Raw genomic sequence first — 18,392 nt, forward strand, 5'->3', positions numbered from 1 at the left:
CAACAGGACTGCCTGTCTGAAGGAATGTAGGATGGCGGGTAGATTCCTGCGGCCATGCTGTGCTCAAGCTAAAGCCTCAGTGGTATCAAGTGGGTCCCAGGTGTCCTTGTTACCTGTCCTGAAAAACAGGAAGTGGGTAGCTACCCTGGAAGGTAGAGGTCTGTAAGTGGCGGGAAGGGACAGGAGTGAAAGTGGGAAGTGGTCTGCTACTGACAGATGACCAGCCTCAAGGGACACCACCAGGTGTGTCTAACCTGTGGCCCGGGAGCTACATGCACCTTCTGAAAGGACTGCTGCGAATTGTAAGTGTATTTCAAACGCTGGCATTTTATTTCTGTGTGGTTCCTTTGGGGTACATGTGTGGATGACAAAGTCATGTTTCAATGTCAGAGGTTTGATACCAATCAGACCATAGGGCAGAGGACACTCACTAGTTAAGACCGTGCTCCCTGCAGACTGCAGCCCATGTTGAGGGTGTGGTGGGCTCTGGTGGCCATATCTCCCATGCAGTTTGTGTCTCCATTCAGGGAGAGTTGTAAGGCAGATTCTGAAGCTTACTTTTTGGGAGGTTGGAGGAGGTCAAGGTTCTAGGGCTCTGCTGTGTGATCATGGGGGACATAGACATTCTAAAGGTCTTTCCACATTTGCAACATAGGGACTCTGTGATACCTAGCCTGTATGGTTTTTATAAAGGTTGGACAACATGATCTCTTAAAGCATTCAGAACTTTCTAGCATAGTTAGTGTTCCTTCTATATTTTAGTTGGGGGTGGGAGAGACAGCTTTAAATTCATTCCAGTTTCTGTCATATTTAAAAAGGGACTTTCTTATGCAGACAGTAGGTGACTGTGTATATCTTCTGGACTCATGACACAAGGGTACCCTTTCTCCTTCTTCCCAGTGGCACACGCCTAGTTGCATCTGTGCCATGTCCGGGCCACATGCAGCTGTCACATACTTGAAATGTGGCTGAATTTTTCACTTTAATTAGTTCAGTTTAATGAACCACAGTTGGCTCTAATGGCTGCCCTTTTGGGGAGCTCGGCCCTAAATGGGGATCTTTTAGAAAACAAACTGCTCTTGTATCATCTTGGTCCCTGTGGTTAATATGCCAGAGTTTGTAATGTCTGTTTCATTATGTTTAGCATTTGCTCCCAGCCCAGTGTGTTTGTTTTTGTGATTCTGGGGATGGAGCCAGGCATCTTACATCTGCCTGTGAACCCCACCCCTGAGCATCAGCCCTAGCCCCCTAGCTTTGCAGTGGCCGTGTTCCTGTGTTTGTCCAATATGTTTATAAAATAAATGGTTAAAGACCTGAAAAGAACTGAGATTCCTTCCTCTTAGTGTTAAAGACCTAACCCTGTAAAGCCCATAAGAGGGTCTCATAGCCTCGCCTTGCCTGATAATGCTCATTAGACACAGGGTGCTGTGTCATGTACCCTGCCCCCAGCCAAGGGTCCCAGGAACCATACTTAAGTGTGTATATGAAGAAAGATAAACTGCTTTACAAGAACCAGACTCAGATTGTCTCGGAGTATATCTTCCTTTCGGCCTTCCTAGAAGCTCATGTATCCTGTAAGTGAACATCTTTCACGGTTAACACTTAAGCCCGCCTGTAGTGGGAATACGTAAGTGTGAGTCCTCCAGTGGTGAGGTCAGGCCTACAGTCTCTCTTGGAGACTGACGACTGCAGAACTGAGTGAGAAGGTTTCCAGACCTCACCTAGGTTTGGTCTGCTGTTACTCTGCAAGAAACTCCCGAAGCTTTCAAGAATGTTAGATAATAAAAATAGTAACATTTTCATTATGCCTGGTATTTCAATCATACAATTTCAAAGAATAGAATTTCCTAAGGAATATTGAATTGTTTTCCAGCCAAAACAAATAAACCAGACTACAGTGTGAATGTTTTGCTGCTATCTTTTCCTCAAGAGCATGTTTTTCCTCTAAAGAGACTTTCTTATCTGCCTGGATCTGCCTATAATTAATTCTTTGTTTTAAATGCAATTGAAAATAGCCAGGATATTTATTCAGAGCCTTTGCCTTTGTTAATGTCCTTCCCCAAGCACAGAGTCTCTTTCTTCTTTATAGTGCACAATCACCTTCTACTGTTGTCACCTTTGGGAGAAGGTTCTGGAGTTTTAAGTCTCAGCACACGTCAAGCAGGATTCTCTGTTGTTTCCTCATTCTTTGTGAATCTGAATTTGAGTCTTTTTAAAGTCAGTATTTTCATTTCTTCTGATTCATTTTCACTTCTGATATGTATGGGCCATGATAACAGTATTTGCTATATTCAGATATCTTCTGTGGCCTGCAGTTCCATCACAATAGCTCTTAGCAGAAGTGCAGTTCTTTCTATCACAACCATGTCCTTTTCTAGCACAATCAGACCCTGTACAGTTGGCACTGTTAGAAAAAGAACATATGTGTTGCACATATCTACCTGTGTGCATGTGCTACTAAAGATCAAATCCGGGGCCTCAAGAATGCTAGACAAGCACAAGCCACATGTCCAACCCCATAGTTTTGAGACCAGCTGCCCTTGAACTGGCAGTAATCTACCTCTACATCCCAAAGATTCTGTCACTCCAGTCTGCATTATTAGACATTTTAAGAAACCACAGAAAAAGCCAGGTGGCTCACACCTTTAATCCCAGCACTCAGAAGGCAGAAGCAGGTGAATCTCTTGAGTTTAAGGCCAGCCAGAACTGATTCACAGAAATAAACCCTGTCTTGAATAAAACAAAACAAAACAAACAAAGAAAGAAAGCATGGAAGAGATGCTAAAAAGAGAATGGATAGACGTTGACTCATTGTCATTGTTGTATTGAGTTTAATTTGGTTAGACTTTCTTTGGTGGGGACAGAGTCCCCCAATAAATACACAGTAGCCTAGGCTGGCCTTAAACTCTCCATCTTCTTAAGTGCTTGAATTATAGTCATGCATTGATGCACTTTAAAATCTGAAACACTTGGGCATGAAGAGATAAAAGGCTGGGCTAGGTAGTGAGATCACCTGCTTCCCCTCAAAAGACTTGAATTTAGTTTCCAGCACCCACATTTGGCTGCTAACAACTGCACTGCCTCGGAGTCTTGAGTGCAGTGCCCTCTTCTGGCCACCTCTGGTGTCTGAATGTGCGTGTGTGCTTACACATGCATTCACATGCACATCAATAAATAATAACATAATCTTTTAAATAAAACTGAAAACTCACTTTAAGGGCGGCTTACTTTGATTCCATAGCCTGTAGTTAACTATACAAGGATTTGCCTGAGGCTCTGACAGCACATTTGATTTGTGGGGTAGAAAATTACCTCCAGTTTCTTTCAGAAATTGGCTCTTCGAGTCTGTCAGGGACAAAAAAAAATTGAAATGAACAGTTATGTGCATACACACACATCTATGTGTTTTTTTTTTCCTGAGAAGTTGCCCTTAGTGCAAGTTCCGTGAGGATGACAGAAATGGCCAAACGAATTAATTATAAGGAATTTTAACATTCATCAACACTGTGGAAAATGTTCCCATTTGTTTCGGAACCTCAGCTCAATAATAGTCTTACAGGGTATCAGTGACAAAATCGTTTGATCCCAGAGCCCATCTGTTTCTGCCCACAGCCTGAGAGGCCTATAGGTTAATTGACACTTCTTGTTATTCTTGGGTCAGAGGTGCCTGGTTGTGGCTCTTCACTGCTGAGTTAGCTGAAGCCTTCTGTAGGGAAGGTATTTGTGTTGCATCAAAAGCCATGAGGGTTTTGAAGTCCCTTTCTGACCCAATCTTGAGGACAGTCCAGCAGTCTCACTCCCGAGTTGGAAGGAAAGCAAAGCCATTTGTGATTTCTTGATGGGGCTTGGGGGTGGGGCTTGTTAAAGGATCTCCTGTTGGGGCTGGGACCCTTGAGTAAATTCATGCACTTTGGGAATGAGTGGCCTGGGGCAACATGGGAACAACTCTCTCCAAATGGAAATGAGCTGAGGAATGGGCAGCCCAGGCTACCATTGCCCTGGCTGCCTAATTAAGGTCTTTCTGGCTGGAGGAATTGCTCAGTGGCTTTACCTTTATGGCTTGCCAGGAAGCCTGAGGACCTGAGTTTGGATCCCTAGAACCCACAAGAAGCCAGCCCTGGTTAGCTTATAAGCTGAGCATTCCAATGGCAAAATGGGAGGTAGAGGCAGGAAGCTCATGGGCCATCTAGCCTAGTATATGCAGCAGTGAGCAGGAGACCCCATCTCAAGGTGGAAGGTGAGAACAGACACCCAAGGTTATCCTGTGACCTAATATAAGAACGATGGCACACATGCACCCACCCACATTTACACACACAAAGGTTTTTTTTTTTTTTTTTTAAGATCTTTTCTTTATTTCTCAAGGGGGTGGGGAGGCCCCAGACCTAACTCTGTCAATGACATTTTAGGGGAAAGGCATCCTTCAAAGGCTGCTATCTAAGAGAAGTAATGACTCACCAGAATCATGCATGACTTGTCACACATTGCTAGCAAATTTAGTAAATATGTCCAATAAAAATGGAAATGAAATGCCTTCAGTGATTCTCTGTGTTTTGTTGACACAGGTCCACATTTCCATTTGATACAGGGCAGCAGAGATTTCCATGGGCTTTCTGAGTCAAAATGATTGCTCTCATAGTGCTCTGTAAAGCAAAGCATCCTACATCATGCTTTTGTCTATTGCCTGACTGCCCAACTCTCTAAAGTACGGGAAGAAGGAAAAATAGGAAATGAGGAACAGGAAGAAAATTCCATTTTAATGGCCTGGCAGTGTGTGTGTGTGTGTGTGTGTGTGTGTGTGTGTGTGTGTGTGTGTGTGTGTGTGTGAGTGATAGTTGAATCTGCCCTCAAGGTTTTAGATTACAATTCTAATTTATATAGATAATGAAATAGGCATTGTGTCTGCTCTTGTCTTACCAATCCTCCAATGAACTTTGATATGAAATGTAGAAACAGTTCAGGACTTGAGGCTGTGGTGGCCACCTGGTCACCTGGCACATGCTCAAGAGTCCTAGCATGTTCTGCCATCATAATGATTACACCCTCCCCCTAAGATAAGAGGATTTCAGAACCTTTGGTGATTTGTGGTTTGTTTTTTTTTTTTTTTTTATTCATTCACTCATTCTCTTTGTCTCCATTTGTTTATTCATTCATACATTTGTTCACTGGTTCATTTTGTTGTTCATTCATACAGTTATTTATTTGTCGGTTGGTTCATTCATTCATTTATTTGAATTCATTCATTCATTCATTCATTCATAGCTCTCAACAAATTTGTGCCAGAAATTGCTGATCACTTGCCTTGTTAACAAGACAGCTTCCTCTTCACCCTGATGGGCCCCCAAGTCTGTCTAGCATTCTTAACGTAGTTCTTCTTGTGCACATTTTACCTGTTTAAAACAGAGTTTTGCTAACCAAAGCAGCAATTTTTTACTTGATAACAAAATCCATACAGCAGTTTGTAAGATACCATCACCCTCCCATTAGCTGGTTTCATTTTACATTCCACATGTAGTGCACCTGCTACCCATGGTGTAGATGGTGGACACTGCTGGGAGCTTGCCTCTTAGACAGCCCTTCATCCAGAACCGGCTACTGGGAATCTTCTCTGTGTATCCTAGAAGTGTTACAATGCAGTAGACTTTTTCTTTTTCTTTTCTTTTTTTTTTTTTTTTTTTTTTTTTCTTGAGTTTTCTAAGAAAAGGAGAGAGAGGTAGCCATTTGCAATGAGGATTTCTGAATTTTTCCAGTTGTGTGCCAGGTCCTGAAGATTCAGAATCTGCCCACTGATGAAGAGAGAGGCAGCTGAGTAGCTGTTCAGGGCCAGAAGGCCTCTCATGTGTGTGGTACCACCCATTCAATGCCAGACCTCTCCTGCTGTGTGCTGTAAATATGTATTGCTCTCTTTGGTTAATAAAGAAGCTGACTGACCAATAGCCAGGCAGGATAAGATTAGATGGAAAAACAAAACTTCTTAAGAAAGGGGTTGAAGAAGGGCAGAGTTGGGAGATGCGAGCTAGCCTCCAGAGGAACAAGATATGCTAGGGAAGAGGTAAAGCCAGGGAACTACGTGACAAAATGTAGATGAATAGAAATGGTTAGTTAAAGTTGTAAGAGCTAGTTGATAATAAGCCTGAGCTATAGATCGAACATTTTGCAATTAATATAATCTTTGTATGATTATTTGGAACCTGGTGAACAAAACAAAAGAAAAACTATACCTCTGTTTACACTCTCCATAGAGTGTCCCAATCAGTCAAGTGAGCTTTTGGTCTAGATCTCTCTCTCTCTCTCTCTCTGTGTGTGTGTGTGTGTGTGTGTGTGTGTGTGTGTGTGTGTGCGTGCGTGTGCGTGTGTGTGTGTGTGTGCGTGCGTGTGCGTGTGTGTGTGTGTGTGTGTGTGTACACCTATCTTGTTGGTGTCTTGAAAGGACAATTGCTGCTTCCTGAGCCTTGCCTTGCCTGAATCTGCCACTACTCTAGCCTTTGTAGCATCTGCAGCCTGGAAATCCATTCTATGGTTATCTTCTGGCAGGAAACTGTGATGCCTGGTGCACCAGAAAAACTTCACAACTCAAAAGAGGAACATCAGTTAGCCTTGCCCCCTTGTTGTGTGACTTGGAATGGTTCTTTTAGCTATTAGAAACCTATTAGCATAACAGACATTAAATATGTCAGCGATTACCTTAATCCCCAGGGCTCTGAAAGGGTTCTTGTACAAAATGAATAATAAAAAAGAAGCAAGTAATGTATTTAAAGGGATCTGCTTTGTTTCTTCCAGAGAAACAAAGTAGCTCTTGGAAAAAGACACAGTAGGACCTGCAGCCATGGTGTATATAAGCAGTCATTGTGGGTGTCTGTCACCTGTGAGGATACGGCTCAAAGCCTGGAAGTGGGGCCACTGTAGACCCAAGCAATCTTCTATAGGATGGTGGTAATATTGTCAACTTGATAGAATGTGGAGTTACCTGGGAGATACATGGGTGAGGAGGCTTTTTTTTTTTTTTTTTTTTTTTTTAAGGTCACTTTAGTCAAGTATTTTGTCACAACAGGGAGAAAAGCAGGTGACAGAGATGGGGTCTAGTGTTGAGAGCAGGGAACAGGAAGAACACTTAGGTGGTTTAGTTGGTAAGTCATTCCAGCAAGCGTGGAAGTGTGCCATGGTGAGTTCAGAGATAGTATTGTTTTTCAGGATACAACACCAACATATAAGATTCTCTAAGGTTCTAGTCCAGCAAACTCTGTGTCTCCTGCAGACCTGTAGCACCACACCAGCACCTGTACATCATCTGTTACTATTGTCTATAACACGTGTGCCTTCGGGGTGTGTGGTGAAGAGATTAGAGTCAGGAAGAAAACCTTTTACTTACTTTGAGATGTTTAGAGAAACATCACTCTGCTCCTTTTTTCACTCTATCTTATGCATGACACTCCTCAAATTCTAGGTGTGAGTGTGCGTTTATGTAAGTTTTTTCTTCCAGGATTCAAGTGAAATTAGTAGTGTGCTGTTGACAGCTAAAGTCCGCAGGCATGAATTAAATAGACCACCCTACTCTCAGCCATCTGCCTTCCCTTTCCCTTTCCTCTCTTAGTGGAAGAGCATAAGTGCAGCCATGAAGGCACACAACAGCCTGTGCCCCCTGCATCCCAGGTGACTACTGGCAGCGAGTGAGAGTGGACACAGGTGTGGGCCCCTCCTACTGTAATGTCCCACTTTGGGGTTTCCAGTGGAAGAATCAGCAGTCCTGGGGGTGCTGAATCTAGATACGTAGCAAAGCCCTCATAAACTCAAGTCCTTAGGTAAAAATTGATAATGTTTCCTCAGATTTCACTCAGAATAAAACAACGCAATCCAGTGCAAATCTGAACTTAAATATTTGACTTCAAACTCAGAAAACCCAGAGGCTTATAAACTAAGTTAAGAAGCAAACTTTGCTTTGGGGAAGGAAATAGAGTTAGAAGGTGAGGAACGAAGTGTACTGGTGCTCAGAGCCTCCTCCGCTGAAGACGGCATGGGTGCCTCTCTTGAAGTGTTTTCCCACCCATGCACCATCACCTACTGAGGTTCCCGAGACATAAACCAGGCCTTTCTTTTTGGCGGTTCTTCCTAGGCCCAGCATCAAGGTCTAATGGGTGGCTAGAATGATTTCTAGTCAGAATTTTCAAGAGAAGCCTTCCTTGAATTGCTACCCTTTGCTTTCCAGCATGGCTGTGGAGCAGAGCTCTGGCCAGCTCTCCACCTGGCTCTCTGTGTTCATTCAGGTCATGCTGTTGACCCAGGATCTGAGGTCCACAGGATATGTGGATAGGTAGCTCTGTCCATTCATGTGCTTCTTGCCCTGTGGGCCTTTCAGTATAGTTTTACATGTCTTTCAGTTCTGGTATTTTGGCTTTTCTTATAGTATTTCTTAGTAATTTCCTCCTTGCCCTCCCTTTGCCCTTTTGGTGAAAGATGGGTATTTTGGATCACCTTGAATTTTCTCATATTTCTCCCTCCTAAGTTCTTTGGGAGAATGCCTCAGTTTACCATTCCACTGTCTGGCCAGATTGTCTTTTTAACTCTAAGACCTTTGTCAATACCAGGGGCTCCTACTTGTTCTCTGAGCCTTGGATTGTCAGGGAGCTTCTCCATAGGACCTGGGACTGACATGTGTTGTCTTTCTGGTGAAAGTGGTCCTCACTCAGCCTTTGGGGACAGGCTGGATTTGGGTAAGGGTCAATAAGGCTGGGTTTCCTCTTTCATCATCTCCCACCCGCTCTTCTCGGTGCCACCTGCCCAAGTCCCTATGTTTCTGTCAAACACTGAAGAGCCCTGTGCTTGCTCTCTAATACCCTCTGGTTGCCCCATGCTTCTTGGACCTCAGGGCCTAGGGTTGCCCCCTGCTCTCTTAGTCTTAGGACTACATACTCAGTCAGCCAGCCATACTGGCATCTCTTGGCTGAGCCTCTGGGCTGTGCAGAGAGGGCATGGTGGTTCTCCTTCTGCACGTCCTGGGTGGTGCTGCGCTCCTGCTGTTCTTCAGCAGTGCCTTTGAAAGGAACTGGCATGCTTTACTGCAGTATCCACTAATGGATGCATGTTCTTGGAGCAGTTCTTTCAAAGGCTTCATAGGAATTTTATCTGACTATCTGGAGAGGGGCAGTGCCTGTGGATATTGATTGCTAGACCAGCATGGCCAATTGGGTGATTCACCCTGATGCCTGGGCCCTGGTAAACAGTGTCTTGTGTCTGTGTCTAGCTCAGTGGACATTGGTAGCACCTGGGTCTGGCCATGACCCTACTGTGTAATCCTGAGCAGGCGTGCAGCATCTCTGGACTTTGATGTGCAGCACTTGGAGGAGTACAGAAGGGCTTTGAAAACACCTAACAACTAACAGTAACTCACAGCATCCAAAGGACTATATTCTTCCCACTGTGCAGCACTTCCCACCCCAAGCAGCCTAGTAGTATGTTGGCAGAGAGAAGAAAGCCACAATTGGACCTTTTAGAGTCTCAGTCTATGACTGTTAGCCAGACAGCAGCTGAATAGTTTTGAGCATCTAGGGAATGTTGCCATAGGAGTGCCTCTTAGGGTAGATGTTAGGTAGCATCCAGTTAGGCCTCAGCAAACACAGGTACACTTGCAGGGAGAATCTGCTCCATCATGAGTGGGCCTTGCCTGGGGTTCCCTAAGAAGCTGCCCTCTTACCACCTCTTCTTGAATCCACAGGGGCTGTTCAGAGCTCTGCCGGATCCCCATGGTAGAGTACAAGCTGGACAGTGAGGGCACACCCTGCGAGTACAAGACACCTTTCAGAAGAAACACCACATGGCACCGTGTGCCCACCCCTGCTCTACAGCCAGTTTCCAGAGCCTCACCTGTGCCAGGCACACCTGACCGTCTGCAATGCCAGCCACTGCTCCAACAGGCCCAGGCCGCCATCCCCAGGAGCACATCCTTTGATAGGAAGCTGCCTGATGGCACCAGGTAATACCTATAACCTTCCTTATACACTAACTCAGGCCAAAGGTTGCAAGTGCAGCCTGACCAGTTCTATGATGGCTTGTTGTGAACGTTAGGCAAGCAGGGCAATCAGGTAGCCTAGGGCACAGGGGCATTCAAGAGTCTAACCTTTTCTTAAGGTAATGTCAGATGCCCTCTGTGGTGGCTCCAAACACCCCAAGGCTATTATCAGTGTACTCCTAGGAACACTTGAACATGTTTGAATAAAGTAAACAAACATGAACAGGAATTTCCCAGTGCAGGGATGCAACCCTCCAAGTAGTGCACATCTCTCTCGCCTCAAGCAAAGTGAGCTGAATTCAAATGAATCTAATGACAGGGTCTCACTGAGTTGCCTAGACTAGCTTAACTCACTCTGTAGCCTGCTCAGACCCTAAATTTGCCATCTTCCTGCTTTGGCCTTCTGAGAAGCTGAAGTTACAAGCCTGCTAACAGGCCTGGCTCAATAACAGCTGTTTCAATGGAAGAATGCATCATTTAAAGTTAAACCTAGTCATATGAGAAGGTGATGAGAGTTCAGGGCATCTAATTTGCATAGGTTGTATTTAAGAGCACAACAATGAATTCCATTATAATGCCTGTCTGTAAACTTCCATGCGACACAGAGATGTGTGTCTTTACTTTAGGCAGCTGATCCCTGACAGGCTCTGATCTGGTGCACTTGTCAGAACACACTGGAAGCCAGGGTTTTACTTACCTGAGACACTGTCCCCCTGGGCCTCTCTGATCTACTTACTTCCTCTGAAAGAGAAGGATGCAGACAATGTCAAGCCCTTCTAAGTACTGACCAGATCAGCATCAAGTGAGAGGCCTAGAACCAGGCACGGCACACTGTAAACTGAGATATATTTACCAACATAAATTACACATTTAATAAAGTGTGTAGCCCTTTCTACTGCCTCTATTTTATTCACCCAGAAAGTGCTCTAAGCTTCATTACTTGATGATCATGGGGTTTATAACCCACCCTTCGTGCTCTAAAGGCACACAGATTGCAGTGCAAGGCCCCAGCCAGTAACACCTGAGCAGGAGTCACAGCATTTAAGTAGAGTTTCGAAAATTACAGAGGAAGCCAGAATGACCCAGTTGCAGAGGGATTCCTGGCTAGCATTATCCCTATCAAGTGAGTTTTCACAAATATTTTGGGAAAGATCCATAGAATTACATTTCATAGCTGTATGAAAGTCAGTGGTTTTGCTGAATTTCAGCTTTGTTCTCTCCCTCTGATGATCCAGACATGGCTGGCATAAGCTCCTTGTAACAGGTGTGAGTGCTGCTCTCCTGACTGCATCCTCCAGCCATGTTCCTGGTTTTGTCCTTTACCGTTGTCATGTGCCTTCATCTTTAGATAGCTCACTTACCCACATCTCCTTCCTATGATGGGTTGCTAGTCATAAATCCCCAGAAATCTTGAGGCATTCCAGTTCTTAGAGTATCTATCCATGATTGGTTCCGTGTCACATTGTAATGTGATTGGCTCTTTGTCATGGACAAAGCAAATTTGTTTGTAACCAGCTCAAGTCAGACAGGTGGGCTGGACTGGCAATATCCGATGTCCATAACCCTATTGCTGTTCTTTCTTGCAGAAGTTCTCCCAGCAACCAGTCATCATCCAGCGACCCAGGACCTGGTGGGAGTGGACCTTGGAGACCACAAGTGGGCTACGATGGGTATGGCTCCTTCTCGCCTTTCTGCCACCCCCCAACCCCGGGGGAGCCTGTACCTATGCCTGGGATTCATTCAGTAGCATTCCCTGTGTGTGGGTTGCATGGAAGGCCACTTGGGAAATGTGGAAGTAATAGGCACTTATAGTAAGCACTGGGTCCAGGCTAGGAAGAACCATTTCTTTTGTTGAAATAGTCTTGCACTGTAGCCCATGCTGGTTTGTAACATGTGGCAATCTGCCTGTGTCAGCCTCTCAGGTGCTGGCATGGCAGGAGTGTACCACCAGTCCCAGCTAGGAAACTCCATTTCTGTGCACATGGTATTAACCAGTCTTTCTAAAACCTTGCTTTTTTTGTGACATTGAAGTGACTTCTGAACACGAGAGTGAAGAGCTGAGGACTCCGTGAACAGGAGCCCTCAGAGAGTCCCCATTTCTTAAGTTGCTAGCAAGAGACAACTCCTTGAAGCCAGAGAAATGAAGTTATCATTGAAGCATCTTCACTTCCTGTTGGAGAAGTGTAGTAGAGGCCACTGTGGTTTGTGTCATATCCTGGGAGTCGGCAGTGTGGTCACAGCTGGAGATCCTTGTGAATACACATACCTCCTGACCTTAATGAACTCTTGAGGTGACCGAACCACAGCAATCATGTCTGTGCTGTGTGGTGATTCCAGTCCACCTATGGTGGTCAGAGCCTAGGCCTGTTTGTGAACAGAACACAGTCACCCATCCATAGAGGCCTTGAACTGGTATGGACAGAAGACACCTGTCCATGGAAGACCCTGCTGCAGGCAGTCGTAGTACTGTCTTCAGGTGCAGAGCAGAACTCGAGTCCAAGCATTCTGTTGTCCAGTTTGGGCTTAGCGTGGACGATTACCTCAGTTGATAGACAGAGCTCTTCACAGCTAAATGTTAAATACCTCTTCTAAATGAAGCTACATGTTAAACAAGGAGGGTGTTTTAGTTTCCTTTATATAGATGGAAACCCTTGTGTGATTTAAGATCCACAGCATGGATTCTCTCCATACAAATCATGTTGTAATAGAAGCACATTTTCTTCAGTTCCTTTATTTTCTAAGATTTGTCTTCCTTTTGTAAGGCAAAGGCCTTCTGGGTGGAATCAAGACTTAGTCAGATTTTCTTTTCTTCAAAGCATTTTTTTCAGATCTATCACATACCTTAGTCAAAAGAAAGACAGATCACTGTGCCCCATCATAGCTGGACAGCCTGTGGCCTCTCAATGCTAGCAGTGTTAACCCCTAGTGAAATAGCATCTTCTGCTCTGGAGAGATCAGCCATAATACTGTGTTTCCACTGGTCAGGGAACCATTTCTGAGAAGGGCTTCAGGCCTAAAGCGCCAACACCCCCAACCCACACCAATAGAGGTTGGTAACCATGGCTTTTGTAGGAACCAACAGCTATCTTGTGCTTGTCCCCTGTAGAAACCAGCAGCCCTGTTCCTCTGCTGGCTGGTGGTGTCAGGAAAGTACAGCTGGACTCTTTTCTTTGCAGATGCCCATCCCCTCTACTGCTCGAGCACCAGGGCCCAGGCTCTGTGGAGTGTGATGGAGCCAGGGAACATGAGGACATCATAGAAGGAGGCAGGCTTCCAGGTAAGGTGGAACCCTGGGAAACTGGCCCCAAGGCTCCCCTTGACTTGCACTTTTTCCCACTGTCCCCACTCATCCCCTTGTTGGCCATACTCAGTAAGCCCCTCTGTGAGCTATGCCAGAGGACTTGGCTGATTCTCCCAGCATCAAAGGCAGTGCCTGAGGCTACCTGGTTGGTTCTGCTGTGGCTGTGGTTGTAGTGTGGCTTCAGACAACTGTGGTTATAATGCCTAAAGAAATAGGTGGTGCTGGTTTTCCTGGCTCCTGTGTATCCATTGGTAACCTGGGAAGTTGTAAAGTCACTTTCCTCCTTGATTGTTCCAAACTATCTATTACATTCCTGTCTTTCTTTCTCTTACTAACATTGGAAATTGGGGGTTCAACTCTCTTTATGTCACAGAAACCAAATGGCATGGCCCACCTTCCAAAGTCCTGAGCTCCTATAAGGAAAGAGCCCTACAGAAAGATGGGAGCTGCAAAGATTCCCCCAATAAGCTGTCTCATGTAAGTCGTTTGCATATGGCCAATCATACTGTTAACCAGGGCTGATGTCAGCACATAGTGGGTGGCAAAACACACTTGTCCACAGTGCTCAAGGACATAGGATGCAGTTCAGCACACAGTAGGACTGCATATGTGTTTTCCATGCTTGAGAGTGTGAGGCGAAGCCAAGCACACAGTATGGCAGTACGTGTGTATCAAGAACATGAATTACATACCACACCCAGTAGAGTAACATGCTTGCCAGCAGCTTGGGACATGCCCCAGCCCACAGTTGACCAGCATGTGTCCACATGCGATGCTCAGTCCTCTGGAGTACATTCTAGTACACAGTAGGGTAGGCAGCACACCTGTGCCAATGATTGACAACATAAACACCTTCCAGCAACAGTAGGTGGCACACCTGTAGCAGTATGATCAAGAGGGTGTTGTTTACCACGTAGGACACCATAGAAGAGGATAATAGGTGAAAGGAAATGAGAAAATGTTTATCTCCTCAATTTGTGAAGGAAATCACAGAAAGGCTGTACAGCAGATTACTGGCAAAGCCAACATGTACATCAACCCTCCAAGCCTTGATGTCCTGGGCGATAGTATTGAGATCTTGTCCCCAGATTTAGTTTGTTAACCACTTAGCCACTGAGTGGGATAGGGCAGTAGTGGAAAGTGAGACAGATATATGGTCAGAAGAACTGCAGTGAGGTCCTTCTGCTGATGTCACTGAGATGTCCGGTAACCATAGCTGCCTGCTGACAGTGCATGGTGGCAGCTGCCCACTGACAGAACATTCCTTGTTATTCCCTCATACTGACTTATGTAGCCTCTACAAGGCAAGTCCCCTAAAAGACTGACTTGAGAAACAGCTTCCAGTGAGACCCAGTACAAAGGAGCAGCCTGTGTACATTTGAAAAATGTGCAGGTGAAAGGAAGTTACAGACTTCCCTCTCTTGGTCAGCAGTGAGTTTTACAGTTCCCCTTAAACGCATGCACACACATGCACCCATGCACTCACGCATGCATGCAGCATTTCTTCCTACAGCCACAGCTCTCTCCTGGTATTGAGTTACTTCCTAAGTCCACTCACATCCCCCTCTACAGTTCCTGCAGTAGTTCTGTCAGAGGGAGACAGGATGTGGAAGGACCCCGGGGTCCAGTGGGATGGAAGGAAAAGAGAGATGGCCAAACCCCTGGGAAATGTCTAGGTAGGGTGCATTGTCCTGGTTCCAAAGCCCTGGTCCTGCTGGTTCTCAAGCTCTGACAAGAGTTCAATTGCTCTGAACACAGTGGACAAAAGAGGTCTCTACTGTTGTGTTTGCCATTGGTCTTCCAGGGCCCCAAAGCATCAAGTGCTCTTCAAACAGGTGTATTTTGGAATCTTCCCTTGGGACTTCATTTGGCTTTAGCCTCCCAAGAGCCTACATGGTTGATTGCAGGGCATGTCACAGCTTCAGAGGGCTTTTCTGCACGGGAACCATATGGCACTATAAGCTCAGGAAGCTTCCAGGGACTAACTAGATGTTTTACCCTTATGACTCAAGCCTGGGTCTCCTTCCTCAGACTTGAGCTGGCATTGGAACTTTTAGGATACATGCCATATTGGCTGTAAATGACTATAAATTGGCCATAAATGTAAATGGCTGAAGGTTACATCCTTCCCAGTCCATACACCCCTCAGTGATGTGTTGCTCTACTTTTGTGTGTTATATACCAGTGGTTGACCAAAGAAAGGATGCCTATCTCATGGCATTAATGGAAGGAGGCAGGGGGCAGGACCTCTGCCTGAGACCAAGCTGGTGGACTAGAGAAATGGCTCAATGGGTAAAGTGCGAACCTGAGTTCAGTCCCTAGCTTCCATTTAAAACCAGGTGTGGTGATGGACACTGGCAATCCCAGCACTGGGGAGGCAGAGACCGGAAGATCCCTGGGGCTTCCCAGCCAGCCAGCTGAATCAGCAGGTTCCAAGTGAAAGTCAGAGACAGTGTCTAAAAGAAGATTGACTAGCACCCTGAGAAACAAAAGGAGGCTGACCACTGTTACACACACACACACACACACACACACACACACACACACACACACACGATTAAGCTGTTGTGAAGAAAAGCCACATTTCTGGTGGCAGCACCAGGAGCACACAGAATTAAACCCAGGCCCTGGTTGTAGCCTAGTGTTTGAGGGAGAGCAGTGCATAGGGGTTTACCCAAAGACTGTCATCTGTCTATCCTCTTCTCCAGATCGGAGATAAGAGCTGCTCCAGCCACTCCAGCAGTAATACTCTCTCCAGTAACACATCCAGCAACAGTGATGACAAGCATTTTGGGTCAGGGGACCTGATGGACCCCGAGCTGCTGGGATTGACCTACATCAAAGGCGCTTCGACTGACAGTGGCATCGACACCACTCCCTGCATGCCAGCCACCATCCTTGGCCCTGTGCATCTGACGGGCAGCAGGTCGCTGATCCACAGCCGGGCCGAACAGTGGGCTGATGCTGCTGATGTCTCGGGAGCTGATGATGAACCTGCCAAGTTGTATACCCTGCATGGCTATGCCTCTGCCATCTCCACCAGTGCTGCAGAGGGCAGCATGGGTGACCTCAGTGAGATCTCTTCTCACTCCAGGTGAGCCAACATGGGCCACACAGTAGCTGCTCCTTCCTGAAGCAGTAAGGGCAGGGCCTGAGGCTGGTTGCTGCTGACTACCCAACTGTCTGACCTCTCAGCGAGATTTTGCCTCTGAAACTGTTGTCGAGATGTGCATGTTTAGTAATGTCCTAGTGATTTTGTTCTCCCTTTTAAATTTGAGGGTTAAGTCACCTCTCCCAGCTCAGCTTCTGACCCTGATACCTTCTGATAAAGAGCTGCAAGTTGGGTAATCTTCAGTGTCTATCAGCCATGTCCACCCTACAGGCCACCTGCATCCCAGGTTAACTGTGAATACAGCACAGCTCATTTATAGGTGGCAACATCATCTCACCATTATGTCAAAAAACCAGTTGGAGACCCCTGGAAAAGGGGCTCCTCATCAGGGACCCACCCTACCCCCTTGTGTAAGCTTGTGAACACCATCAAACCATCCTTGCTCATGAAGCCTGCTAGCAGGCCAGACTTGAAGTTTCTTGTGTGACTGTTAATGTACAGCTGAGATTTTTGGGTTTGGGTCTATGTGTGGGTATATGCACATAGCATTGTGCCCTCAGATGCCAGAAAAGGGTGTTGGATCCTCTTGAGCTGCAATCACAAGTAGTTGTAAGCCATCTAATTGTGGGTACTGGAAACCAAGCTCAGATCCTTCTAGAAGAGCAGTAAATGCTCTTAAATGCTAAGTCATCTTTATAGCTCCAATTGGGAGTTTTAAGTGAAGAGTTAGCTGAATGTGCCTGATGGTGCAGACCCATAATCCCAGCTATTCAGAGGCTAATCAAGGCTAGCCTGGGACATACAGTCAGTTAAAAATCAGTTTGGACATTTTAGTGAGATCCTGTCTCAAAATTAATTGATTTATATTTGTGAAATAGCTTGAGGCTCTGGTAAATTCAACACCCCAGTACTAGGGGTGAGGGGGAAGCTAAATAGAAGGGAATTGAATTATATTCTAATTATAGATGGATAATGCATGCCTGTAAGTATTTGTTCTGTACTCCTTCTTGACAGACATCTATATGTTTGTTTAAAAACTGATAATTTCAAATTTCTGCGTTGTCTTCAAAGACTCAGAGAAGAAATGTGTGTCATTGTGTCTGAGGGTGGGATTTAATCAGGCAGTGTGACTTCCACTGATATTTGCACTGGGTTCTGGGTTGCTCTCAGAGCTTCCAACCATAGAACATGGCTAGACAAACCGTAATGGGACAGTCCTTCAGGACCTAGGACTGATAGGCATGTCTCCAGGAGGTGGTACCTGCAAGCCCCTAAATAGGCCTCTGCTCCTGAGCAGTGGCCCCCAGAGTTTCCCTAGAACTCTCCCCTGCCCTCTCTTGGACATTACTAAAGGAGGCCAATGGCTGTCATTGCATTGTGTATACATTCAGTGGGAGTAAAAACTACACCCTCATTGGTTCATTTAACTAAAGGGGGACAGGATTTTTGCGTCATATTGCATCATGAAACCCAAGTATCTTGAACTATTGAGGTTCTACTTGGCCAACTGTCATTGCCCAACACTAGGTTCCCTACCTTTAGCCTCCACATGACAGCCTTTCACACCGTGAGCATTTTCCTCATGGCTAAAACTGATTGCCACCCACAGGCCCCGTTCATTGCTGTCCCCAGGTGAGAAGGGGCTCTTTCTGCTATATTCAGAAGGCACAGCTCTCGCTGAGAAGTCCCTGTACCAGCTAATTTCTTTGGTCATTGCTATGATGAGATCCATGACAAAGGCAACTTGAGGAAAGGGGTTTATTTTGACTCGTGATTTGAGGGACACAGTCCGTCATAATGGGAAGCATGGTGACAGAAGAGTAAGGCAGCTGTCACACAGTATCCACAGTCAGGAAGCAGAGATGGATGCTGGTGCTCAGCTCACTTTCTACTTTTTATTCTGTCCAGGACCCAGTCTGTGGGATGGTGCTGGCCACATTCAGGGTGGGTTTTCGACATAGCCTCAGACACACAGG

The 18,392-nt window shown here is 45.8% G+C and overlaps 1 protein-coding gene across 2 annotated transcripts in view; it reads left to right on the forward strand.

Moving 5' to 3' along the window:
* The window catches only part of Sipa1l2 (signal induced proliferation associated 1 like 2), a 160,690-nt gene that overhangs the window by 111,998 nt on the left and 30,300 nt on the right, over window positions 1–18,392 (forward strand). For both annotated transcript variants that reach the window (XM_051201622.1, XM_051201623.1), the window contains exons 11-15: window positions 9,710–9,967; window positions 11,590–11,673; window positions 13,180–13,280; window positions 13,678–13,781; window positions 16,013–16,398. In XM_051201622.1, coding sequence (XP_051057579.1) covers window positions 9,710–9,967; window positions 11,590–11,673; window positions 13,180–13,280; window positions 13,678–13,781; window positions 16,013–16,398 — 933 coding nt within the window. The remainder of the gene's footprint in view (window positions 1–9,709; window positions 9,968–11,589; window positions 11,674–13,179; window positions 13,281–13,677; window positions 13,782–16,012; window positions 16,399–18,392) is intronic.

The sequence above is a fragment of the Phodopus roborovskii genome, unplaced genomic scaffold (genome assembly GCF_943737965.1).
Source record: "Phodopus roborovskii unplaced genomic scaffold, PHOROB, whole genome shotgun sequence".
Classification (NCBI taxonomy): domain Eukaryota; kingdom Metazoa; phylum Chordata; class Mammalia; order Rodentia; family Cricetidae; genus Phodopus; species Phodopus roborovskii.